At 37.3% G+C, this 12,226-nt stretch overlaps 1 protein-coding gene across 2 annotated transcripts in view; it reads left to right on the top strand.

Moving 5' to 3' along the window:
* Positions 1 to 1,592: 1,592 nt before the first annotated feature.
* The window catches only part of Rc3h2 (ring finger and CCCH-type domains 2), a 55,656-nt gene continuing 45,022 nt past the window's right edge, over positions 1,593 to 12,226 (top strand). For both annotated transcript variants that reach the window (XM_032903199.1, XM_032903200.1), the window contains exons 1-4: positions 1,593 to 1,801; positions 5,179 to 5,214; positions 9,539 to 9,835; positions 11,950 to 12,067. In XM_032903199.1, the coding sequence (XP_032759090.1) occupies positions 9,605 to 9,835; positions 11,950 to 12,067 (349 nt within the window). In that variant the 5' untranslated portion in view covers positions 1,593 to 1,801; positions 5,179 to 5,214; positions 9,539 to 9,604. The remainder of the gene's footprint in view (positions 1,802 to 5,178; positions 5,215 to 9,538; positions 9,836 to 11,949; positions 12,068 to 12,226) is intronic.

Below are 12,226 nucleotides of genomic sequence, written 5' to 3'. Positions count from 1 at the left end.
TAGGGAACGTGTGTGTATATATATATATTTACTCATCACTGTCCAGTTGAAGAAATGTGCCAGGTGGTGGTGGTATACACCTTCGAGCCCAGTACTCCAGAGGCAGAGGCAGTTGGATCTCTGAGTTCCAGGAGGCCTGGTATACAGGCTACACAAGAAACCCTATCTTGAAACAATAGCAAACAAACAAAAAGGAAGATACCAAAATGTACACCTGATTGTTGGGAAAGTTTCTTTGATTAGCATAATTGGATGAAATGGATGATGAGTGGAAGTATAGCTGGTAGGGCTGCCAGATGGTAGTGGATCAAGCCTTTAATCTCAGCATGAGAAACAGATCTCCGGAGTTTGAAGTCAGCCTGGTCCACAGAGCTAGTTCCAGGACAATCAAGGCTAAGTATATACACCACAAAACAACAAACAGGTGGATCTTTCACAAACAAATGCTAAACAAAATACAAAAAATAAATCCTGATCTTTTCTTGTCACACTTGCCAGAAGTTTTGTGTCCCTGGAGCTGCAGTTGTAAGCAGATGTGAGCTGCTGTGGTTATGGAGCATGTGTGTATGTGTGTGTATACAAATATTAAGGAGTCAGATGAATTCTTGCAGTGCAGCCCATTCTTTGATTCTGCCTCAGCCTTTCAATTGCTGGGTTCACAGGGATGTACCATAACATTTGGATCATAATGCATATATATTTAAAGCCTCATTAAATTTCTTTTCCATATTCTAATTTATGTACACATTATTATGGGTGTTGAATATTTTCACATTCAGTTGCACATCATTAACAAAAGATATACAGTATCAACCTTCTAGGATTACTTTGATAAGTAAATTAATTATAAAACTACAATCCTTTAAAAATACCAGTTATCATACAGCCTGGCATATAGTAGTTTATAAGACTACAATCCTTTAAAAATAGCAGTTATACAGCCTGGCATATAGTAGTTCATAATTGTTGCTTCTCTTGTCTTTATTTCCAGTCTTTCTTCATTTATAAGAACATAAAGGATAATTCCTACCTTACACTTTGCCATAAGTCCTCTAAAAAATTGAGTTACAATTCCAAAACTTGTAAATTCTCATCTTTTCCTCTGAGGCATTTGGGATTTTAGATGACGTAGGTGGGTTTGCCAAACGTTTTCACTTTGATCCTGATCTTTGTAAACTGGAGAATTATTTGCTAATCTGGTTACTATCTCACTACAAGAGAGTAAAGTAGGATGTAACATAGATGTATCTATGGATGATAATTTTAACGTTGGCTCGATCCAGCTGGTCTGGCTCGAGGCTTAGATGTACAGGGAGTTTCCCATAAGGCCCTTCGTCTTGCCTAGTCCTCGCATCATCTCCCACAGTACTCTGGGGTTCCCTTGTCATGTGACGAAGGTGGCTTTCTTCTTCAGAGGGAAACTGATGCGCAGTTTAGGTGGCGCGGCCACTACGCTTCCCTTCCAACCCAACTCCCGGGCTTGCGTAATCTCGCGTGAAGTGAACAGTATCTTCTCGCGAGAGCTAAATCGGGATCCCTCCAGGTCCGCCTCCGTGGTGAGGAGGAGGAGGAGGAGAAGGAGGAGGAGGAGGAGGAGGAGGCGGAGGGAGGGAGGAGGAGGAGGCCCCGTCGCGGCCTTCGCCGCCGCCAACGGGGCTGTCCCTGTAGCTCCCGATGGAGTTTGAGGCCCTGAAACCGCCGCCGAGCTCTGCCCCGGCGAGACGAGGCGCCTCCGTCGCCGAGCCGCGCCGTCGCGGGGCCCCCGGGAGCGGCCCTTAGCGACCCCGCCCGGGCCCCTCAGGTAGGGCGGGGGCGGACAAGATGCGGCTGGGGCCCTGGCCCGGCTGCCGGGTCCCCAGAGGTGGGGCGGGGAGCTGTCTCTGCCCGGCGGCCTGTGCACGGTGGCCGCCGCCGGTACCCCGAGGTTTGGGAGCGGCGGGCCGCACCTGACACGGCGGAACCTGGGGCCCGAGGAGGCCCCTCGCTCTGGTAGGGCTTTTTGATGCGAAGCGAAACGCTCAAATGGCCACCTTTCTCCGACACCGGCTGAAGGGACGCCTCTCACCACTGAGGAGCCCACCCGAGCAGAGGCCGGCTTCCTTCTTTGCTTACCCCAGTTAGGAAGAGGGGTTTTCGAGGAGGTCCCCGAGATCAGGTCCTGTCTTAGCGTTTCCTTTTCAGCCACTGGGCTTACCGAGACCAAAGCGCTGGGATGGTGGAGGCGATCTGAGTGGTGTAAATAGGAACCCTGGCCAAACAATGCCCAGGGAGGGCTTAACCTCCCTGGAGGGAGATGGCTGGACCAGGGGATGTGACTAGGAGCGATGGCATGAAGCACAGCCAGGGAATTCTGCTATAGCTTTCTTCCCCTCTTTCTTCTTATTTTGCTTGGGGGAGCCTCATAAGGAGACTTCCACCATCTTAGGAGAGTGGTAGAAAGCATCTTTGTTTCTAAGAGAAACAGCTGTACTTTTCTGTCTTTAGGAAGGAGATAAGGGTAGCTGTCATTTCCATCCTTGAAATTACTGAAGTAATACTGGCAGACACAGCCTTCAGACCAAAATAGTTTAAAGTAATCACAGACTTTTAAAGTAATCAAATTCAGTGATTCTCAACCTGTTTAGATTTTTTGTTTAAGCTCCACCTTGATTTTTTTTTTTTTAATCCCAATCTCTTACCTAAGACCCTTAGGAATTTCTTCTCACCTTCAACCACTGTAATTAGAGTTGATTTAAAATCCGAAATAAAGTGTTAAAGTGTTTAACTAATCTTATTGTCATTTTTGGTAGTCACACTTTAAAGTTACAGTAAAAACTTTTAGTTAACCAGAGAAAGCTAATAACGACACTAAAGTGATATTATTTGACAGAAGGAAAGAAGCGAATGTTGGTGGATCTAGTCTCTTTATGGTTACACAGCCTAAGACTTGGAATCATTAAGAATAGTTTGTAGATTCCTGTTTCTACCTTTATCTGGTTAAAAAACTACATCACTATTCTGACATCAAGATCCATATCTTAAATTGTTTACTAACATGGTCCTTGAAAAACCAGAGACTATCTCATCCTATTAAAGGCTATTTTCCAATATTGCCATTGTTTTGTTGATTTGGTGATTCATGTTTCCCAGCATTTCAGAGTTTGGAAAACTGTTAGAAGGACAGTTTAATATATTTTTTAGTCTTGTTTAGAGAAGACAGGTACCATAATTAAACAGACTTTTATTCTTTGAGAATTGAGTTGAGTTGAAGTCTAATTCAGTAGTCGGGCCTTTGAATCACCCGCAGTCGGTTATTGTGTTAATATGACGCGCAAGAGGACTTACCATTCTTGCTCATGTTTCCACTAATTTAGTTTCTGTGTTTGCAATTTTCTGCCTTCCAGTTGGCAGAGGCATTATTTTTACACTCAGGATTTGTACATTGTGTGATTGGTAAGAGTGCTATAAATTTGTAACAAGATTTGTCTGTTTCGTTTTTTGTTTTGTTTTGTTTTGTTCTTTAAGACAAGATTCCCCTCTACAAATAGCCCTGACTGTCCTGTAACTCACTATGTAGACTAGGCTGACATTGAACTCACAGAGAACAACACCTGCTTCTGCCTCATGCACACTGGGAATAAAGGTGTGCACCACCATCCCTTACTTAACAAGGTTGTAATAAGTACTTAATTATTTTTGGTTGAACTGGGTTGAAATTTCACTTCCTAGAGATGGAAAAGGGAAGTCTATGGTTAAAAATAAAATTGATTGGAAATTAAAAATGAATTGCCCCCAATCTTGTAAGTGTTGTCAATTACATCTTTGTGAGTTTTCTAATTCCATTAAGTTCTTAAGTGTGACTTTTACCTCAATTTCCAATAAAAATCAGATCTTGAGTATTGTTCTACCGTGTTTTGTCTAGATTTACCTGTATACCTGATAGCCACATGTGATAGTTAAGGACTTGAAATAGAACTAGTGTAATTTGAAATGTGTTGTTAAATGCAAAATATATACTACAATTCAAAGACTTAATAGAACTCTAATACATTTTAATATTTAAGTTTTTACATGATGACATGTTAAAATGATATTTCACTTAGCTTATACAAAATATACCACCAAAATTGATTCAGCTATGTTTTTCCTTTTTTAAAAATTTGAAAACCAGAAGTTGTTGTATTTTTTTTGTGTGTGTGTGTTTTGCTTTTTTTTTTTTTAAACTTTTTTTCAAGACAGTTTTTTTTTTTTTTTTTTTTTTTAAAAACATGTAATCCTGGCTGTTTTAGAACTCTTTTCTTTAGATGAGTTTGGCCTTGAACTCACAGCTATCCACTTACCTCTTTCTCCCTAGTGCTGGGATAAAAGGCACCACCGCCTGGCTGGTTTTTTTTTTTGTTTTTTTTATTTGTTGATTCAGGGTCTTATTCTAACCCAGCCTAGAATCAAACTCCCTGTGTAGCCTGTAACCTTTAGCTTGCCAATAGTCCTCTTGCTGTGAGCTTCCTTAATATCTATAGCGTCAACTGCCATACAGTGACTACATACATACATACATACATACATACATACATACGGAACCCAAAACTTTCCCAGTGGTATCCTTTTAGAATCATAATAATTAGAGTACTAAAAGCTTTAGTAATAAGAAATTAAGGTTAGCCACATGTTGGCGCAAGCAAGCCTTTAATTCCAGTACTTGGGAGACAGAGACTGGTGGATCTCTGTGGGTTTTTGGCCACCCTGGTCTACAGATTGAGTTCCAGGACAGCCAGGCTACTACATACAGAGAAAGAAGAAAAGAAAAAAAAGATAAAGTTGTCTGGAGGCAGAATAACTAAGTTCTGTCTTAGCTAGCCATCACTAACGAGGCATAACTTTGTTATTTAAAATTGGAAGTTATTTCCCTATTAGAATGCATTGAAAGTTCTCTCTTACTTTAAAAATTGGGTTCAGCCCCTAATTTGAAGAGTAAAATTTGATCTCATCCATTTTATAAATTGAAACAAAGCAACAGTTGTGGTATAGCTGGTTTTGTCTCCAAAATCTCTTGTACGTGAATGCTGAGCTGTAGAGTTTGCAGTAATCTCCATTAGCTTTTGTTTGCTTGTTGTTTAAGTTAAATCTTACATTGTACTTCTGATGCTTTTAGTATGACTTTAAATCTAAAGCTATGTTTTGTTTTGTTTTGTTTTGCAGTACCGGGGATTGAATTTAAAGCTTCACAAACATTAGGCAAGTGTTCTGCCACTGAGCTACATCCGTGAACAAAGCTAATTACTTTGATATGTTTAATATGGGGAAGTATCAGTGTAGTCCATTATAGTACTCAAATATAGATAATGATTGTTTACCAGAACTAACCTCTTAAGTGTATGTTTATAAGAAATTATAAAATACTGTGTTATGTTACTATGTTTTACACACAAAGTAGTGAAAAAGGCATATACTCTATTCTGACTTTTTAAAAGGGTCATGGTCCTGAACTGACTGTGTAATATAAGTAACAGAAAATGAAAGTGTTTAGCAAGTATGGTTTTTATTTTAGTAAAGAAGTTTGTAATTTGCATCTATAAGACATGTCCAATCCTCACTTTCTCTCCGTCCCTCCCTCCCTCCCCGCCTTCCTTCCTTCCTTCCTTCTCCCTCCCTCTTCCTCTCTCCCTCCCTCCCTTAAAAAAAAAAAAAGTTCATTACTCTTTGTATATCGTGAATTTGGACTCATACCAAGGAACTTACAGCTTGGGGTTCTGAGCCTGTTTTAAGTTCTGCCTCTAATTTAGTGTTTCTCTTCCTGTGCTTTATCTTGTATTTTTTCAGTGTTAAAAACTAGGTACGGAAATTAGTTAATACAAAGTGAGAATGTTTTCTCAGTCTCTGTAGGCATCTAGACTTTTGGGCTTTTTAATCCATTGTATCGCAACTTGAAACATGTGGGAAGTATATTTAGGGATAAGTGCTTTACTAGTCACTATAAATGTTAGCAGCAATTATGATTTCTACTGAATCAAATGAGTCATTGTTAAAATATATCACTGTATGCCTAAAAGTTCTATAAATTAGTATACTGAGCTCTCCATTGTTTATGTATGTGCTTTTAAAACTATAAAGATAGTAAGAGTCTGGGTGTAAAAAAAAAAAAAAAAAAAAAAAAGGGGGCTGGATGGTGGTGGTGCAGGCCTTTTAGCTCCAGCACCAAGAAGCAGAGGCAGGAGTATCTGAGTTCAAGGCCAGCTGAGTCTACAGATCGAGCTCCAGGACAGAGAATCCCTGTTTTAAAAGAATAGTTTCGGGTAATTGTAAAAGTATTTTGTAGATAAACTTTTAAATAGAGAGTTGAAATTTCTATGTCACTAATTAAATATTGTAATGGTTATGCCCGTTTGTATGTTTTGGATAAAATGTTCAGTTTTTATTTGAGTAACTTAGAATTTATTGACCACAATACTAAAGGAAAAGATCTTTAGGAATCAAATCATATCATATATAAGGAAAGTTTAGTTTGTAAGTTTGCTATTGGAATCTGGGATATAACAGGGGGCAAAATTGATAGTATGGTCAGTTTGATTTAGAGTTGTTCTTTACATTTTACAGGCATTTATTTAGTTTCTAATATGAATTAGTATTATATGCTCTTATTTAGATAAACATATGTACATGTATATGTGTGTGTGTGTATGTATACACACATATATTATAGAGCTGTCAGGTGCGTCTAGAGGGCTGTCCCAGAGGTCTTGGAGAACTAAAGGAAAGGGGGTTAGTTCTTTGCTGTTGCCAAGTAGTTTGTGATACCCTAACTCAGTAGAGTTAGTGTTTCTACACAAGTGTCTGTTTAGCAAAATACCATTTTATGTTACTAATTCAGAGTTCTAGTTGTAGATTTTAATGAAATTCATCTTCTGCCTGGATTTATAATTCTACAGCCAGAAAGTAGAACATCAAATATTTTAGTTTCAAAAAATATTTGCTCACCTGCTTATTGGCAATTTCTACAGTTGGTAGTAGACTAACTGGTTTTAGATTGGTGGCTCTAATCAGCTTTATAGTTTGAGGATAAAGTGAAAAAATAATTTATAATTTGACAAATCTGAGTTGCTTAGAAGTAAATATGTTAATATTGATATATAATTTTTTTCCTCATTAGAGCTGTTAATAAAGCTTTACACATTGTATGGGATTCTTTTTTTTGTACATTACAGCCTGTAATTCATGTTTAAGTAAACTTTAAATTTTTTTTTAATTTTTTAAAAAGTTTTTACTTTTTAATTTTTTTTTTTTTTTTTTTTTTTCGGGAGCTGGGGATTGAACCCAGGACCTTGCGCTTCCTAGACAAGTGCTCTACCACTGAGCCAAATCCCCAACCCCCTACTTTTTAATTTTTTAAGAAAGGTTTTCTCTATGTAGCCCTAGCTGTCCTGGAACTTGCTCTTGTTCAAGGTTAGCCTTGAACTCAGAAATTCCCCCTGCCTCTGCCTCTGAGTGCTGAGATAAAAGGCATGTGCCACTCCTGCCTGACTAAAGGGAAAAAAAAAAATTAAATATTAAAGCACTGTAAAGGCCACTAAAGTTTTGTTTGTCTCTAGGGGTTCTTCTGGAGAGTGCTGCTGTTAATATGTTTCTGCTGATACTGACTACTCTTTCTAAGCATCTAGCATTCTGTACATCTAATGTATTTTGTAAGCATTTATGTGAAAGCATTTGGAGGTTTAATTACCCTAAATACCTAGATTTGTTGTTTACCTGATGGCCTTTGTCAGACTAACATAAGTTTTGAATTGAAAAATACTGAGGATGTGTGAGTTATCAGTAGTGTAGTTTTGATTGTGACTCTTGCTAAGCAGGAGTGGTGCATGCCATTAATCCTAGCACTTGGAAGGCAGGGGCTGGTAGATCTCTGAGTTCAAGGCCAGCATGGTGTACAGAATGAGTTCCAGAACAACCAGGGCAACACAGAGAAACCCTGTCTCAGAATCAAACAAAGAAACCAAAACAAGAAACAAAACAAAAACCCAAAGAATAGATTATGACTCTTGCTTTACTAAATACTATACAATTACTAAACAAAATACATATGATGATATGTTATCATATGTTATCATAGTTATCTATGTTTGTATTATAATCAGTGTAAAGACGGAACATTTTATATTTTTAATTTTATTTTGTAGGGGATGAGTTGCATGTAGCCATGTGCATAGTAATGGACAACTTGTGAATATTTGTTTTCTCTTTCTACAATGTTGGTCCCAGGGATGGAACTTGGGTTGTCAAGCTTAGCTGTACATACATGATTTTACCTCCTGTTGAGCCATCTTACTGGCCATAGATAATATTTTCTTTGCTTTTGTCATTTTTCATTTTTTTCAGTTATAGGCAAATCTCTGTCATCATAGTCATCTGTAGATTTTCAGTAACTCACTAAGCTGAGGCATATCCTAATGTGTCATAGACTTCCTCCTTCAGATGCCAAGGTGACATTTCACAATGAAGTGTATCATGCTGTTTGCTTTGATGGTTGTGGTGCTAGGAGTTAAATCAGGGCCTCCTGACTGCTGAGCTGACTGACAGAGCTACAGCCCCATCCATACAATATTATTTTGATCAATAGTTTGTGATGCTTACTAGCTATACAGTATCCATATCAGTATATCAGTATATTTTGCCATATCAGTATATATTGAGGTAGTGGTTATCCAAGGAAAACATTTCAAACTTTTTTTTTTTTTTTTTTTTTTTTTAAGATTTATTTTATTTATATGAATACACTATAGCTGTCTTCAGACACACCGGAAGAGGGATGGTTGTGAGCCACCATGTGGTTGCTGGGAATTGAACTCAAGACCTCTGGAAGAGCAGGTCGGTGCTCTTAATCACTGAGCCATCTCTCCAGCCCACATTTCAAACTTTTAATGGTCCAGTAGTTTGTGTGTTGTTGTTTTGTATTTGTTTAGGTTTTTCAAGTCAGGGTTTTTCAAGTCTTGACTGTCCTGAAACTCACTCTGTAGACACGCTAATCTTGAACTCGAAAAGATCCACCTACCTCTGCTTCCTAAGTGCTGGAATTAAAGGCGTATGTGCCACCACCACCAGGCATAGTTGTGTTCTTAAATAGAGGATGGGGTATGTGAAGTGGTAAAGATGCTTACTGCCAAGCCAGATGATCTGTGTGCTCTGTCCCCAGATTCCACATGGTGGAAGGAGAGAACTGACTAGCATGCACACATGGGCCCACATACGTACACATGAACACATACTCATACAAAATAAAAACGTAGAACATAAAAATAGAATGTATTGGTCACTAAGAAAAATACTCAAAAATTTTGATTACTATTGCATGAACAACCAGTAGAATTTATTTGAAAGGAATAGTATTAATAAATTGTCTCTGGGTAAATTTGCAAAATGTAATTCAACATCTATTTTATTGTTTATTGTTATAGAGACATCTAAATCCTATATATAGAAATGTTTTAGATTCTAGAGTAGTTGATTTTAACAGTTAAGTGAATGACTAATAACTATATTGTTAAATCTTGCTTTTGTCCATTTGCAGCTTAAAAAACACTACACAGCAAAATAATGATCTGCTAGTCTGCTAACCCGAGCATCAGCTTCCACAATGCCTGTGCAGGCCGCTCAATGGACAGAGTTTCTGTCCTGTCCAATCTGCTATAATGAATTTGATGAGAATGTGCACAAACCCATCAGTTTAGGTTGTTCACACACTGTTTGCAAGACCTGCTTGAATAAACTTCACCGAAAAGCGTGTCCTTTTGACCAGACTGCCATAAACACAGACATTGATGTGCTCCCTGTCAACTTTGCACTTCTTCAGTTAGTTGGAGCCCAGGTAAGTGTCTAGTATTTTTACTGGTTTATTATATCAGTTGTCAAGATTAATTCATTAGCTGGTATAGTGTATGTTGAATGGTAGTTGAAACCTAAAAGGCGTATTTACTTTTTATGGTGTGTTCCTACAAAGATACCAATTAAATTCTTAAGCAAAATAATGAATCCCACTACAGTTATATATTCCTTTGTTCTGGTTTTAATACCAAGTCCAGAATTTAGGTATATAAGTACTTTGGTAGTTGAGAAACTGTTTGTGTATGAATAACCATATTTATTTGTTAGATCATGAAAAGAAATAAAATCAGAGGCTTAGATAGAAAAAAGACTAAAGCTCTTAGATGGTGACTTTGTTGGTTTTATTTGTAACTTTAGTTGGTAAATGTAATAACTCACTGTGTTTATTTCTTTAATATCTTGATAAGTGAAGTTGTCCTACTAATGCTCAATATCTATTTTCACTGTTTTAGAATCTTAGCAGTAATTCTGTAATCAGTAGGGTCATGGCTTAATTGGAAGCATATTTTTTTTAACTGAGTCATAAAATAATGCTCCCTTGCCAACAGTCACACTTTAAAGTTCAATAAAATAACTTTCTTTCTTGCAATAGTGATAGCTACTGCCTGTCTCCTATAGCTTAGGAAGTCTTAGTGTTCCTTCTGAATAAATGAGTTATTTTAGTATGTAAAAATAACCTATGGATCTGTGCATTGTAATACAAATCTTTTCAGGCTCATCTCTTCACTATCTGTATTTATATTGCTCTCCTGACCAGTTCTTAGATATGTGTATTAATGCATAGGGATTTTGAAAGTGTCTTTGCCTAGAACGATTCTTTCCTCTCCACTTTGAAGAAATTACAAATGTTGCAGTTCTTCATGAAGTTTATGATGACTACACCACTAAATTGCAACCCTCCTCCAGTTCTTTCTTGTGTCATTGTGTCTATCCGTGTATGTGTCTGTATGTAGGGATATGCACAGTTTTAAATCCTTATCTTTATTTTTGTGTGTCCCTGTGCGTGAATGTCACGTGCACACAGATGCTCCAAAGATGTTTTGAGTTCCTTGAAGCTGAAGTTAAAGCTATTGATGAATTGTCCAACATGGGTTCTAGGAACTGAACCTACAGTATATGGGAGAGCAGCAAGGGCTCTTAACCGCCAAGCCATCTTTCCAGTCCTCTCCATATTTCTCATTCTATTTACAACAGTTGTATTGTATTTTCATTGATCACCTTCTAACATAGTATTTGTTTATTCGTTTATTTATTGGCTTGTCTCTAGTATTTAAACTCTTTGAAACAAGACATTTTCTTTTTGGATTATTGATGGATCCATAGTGTAAACACATAAGAAATACTCTATATTTGTTGGTGTTTATGGAACTGAATTGAACTTTTATAATAACATCATAAAACATGTAGTTATTTTTATTTTGCAGATGTGGAATTTGATACCAATTAAATTTTTTAATGACAAGTTTACCCACATTTTTTATCTTATTTTTATCCTTCTTCTGGTGGTAGAGGTTAAATTGAGAGCCTCACGTTTGCTAGTTGAGAATTGTTATCAATGAGTTACATCTCTGGTACTTATATTCTACCAAGGACAGATAGATCATAAATTATAAATTTAATAGGTAAATCAAATAAAGTAGTATCAACTTTATTGGTTCCACAACTTCCTCTTATATTAGCATCTTTTGAAAAATTTTAATCTTATATGTTGTTTCTGTGTGTGTGTATGTGCATCTAAGTATAGTATCTGAAAATGCCAAAGATCTTGGATCCTTTGGAGCTAGATTTAAAAGTGACTATGAGCTGCCCAATGTGGGTGCTGGGAATTGAACTTGGATCCTTTGGAAAGGAAATACATGCTCCTAACCTCTAAGCTATCTTCTCCAGCCACCTCATATTAACATCTTTTATAATTATGACAGTTATGAACTCTAAAAGATTAGCATTTATAAAATACTGTTAACTTTTCAGCGTTTTAAGTTCACTTGTGGCTTTGATGTATCTCTGTATTACAATTTTATTTTAAGATTATTAGCAGATTTATAAAGAGAAGTTGCATGAACTGAATGAATGTATCTCTGCATTTTTTTTCTGTAGGTACCAGATCATCAATCAATAAAGTTAAGTAATCTAGGTGAGAATAAACACTATGAAGTGGCAAAAAAATGTGTGGAGGATTTGGCACTCTACTTAAAACCACTAAGTGGAGGTAAAGGTAAGTTCATAAGAAGTGTTTGTATTGCTGTGGGAGACCTGATCAAGTGTTAAATGTTGAGCTCAAGTCACTGCCTGTCACTGAGTCTGCAGTCTATTGGATGGATATGCAAGTATAATAGTTAATTGCTTTAACAAAAGCAGAATTGTAGTTTATCAC

This window comes from Rattus rattus, chromosome 5, assembly GCF_011064425.1.
Source record: "Rattus rattus isolate New Zealand chromosome 5, Rrattus_CSIRO_v1, whole genome shotgun sequence".
Classification (NCBI taxonomy): domain Eukaryota; kingdom Metazoa; phylum Chordata; class Mammalia; order Rodentia; family Muridae; genus Rattus; species Rattus rattus.
Note: the sequence above shows the minus strand (reverse complement) of the source record. Positions and strands in the feature narration are given on the sequence as shown.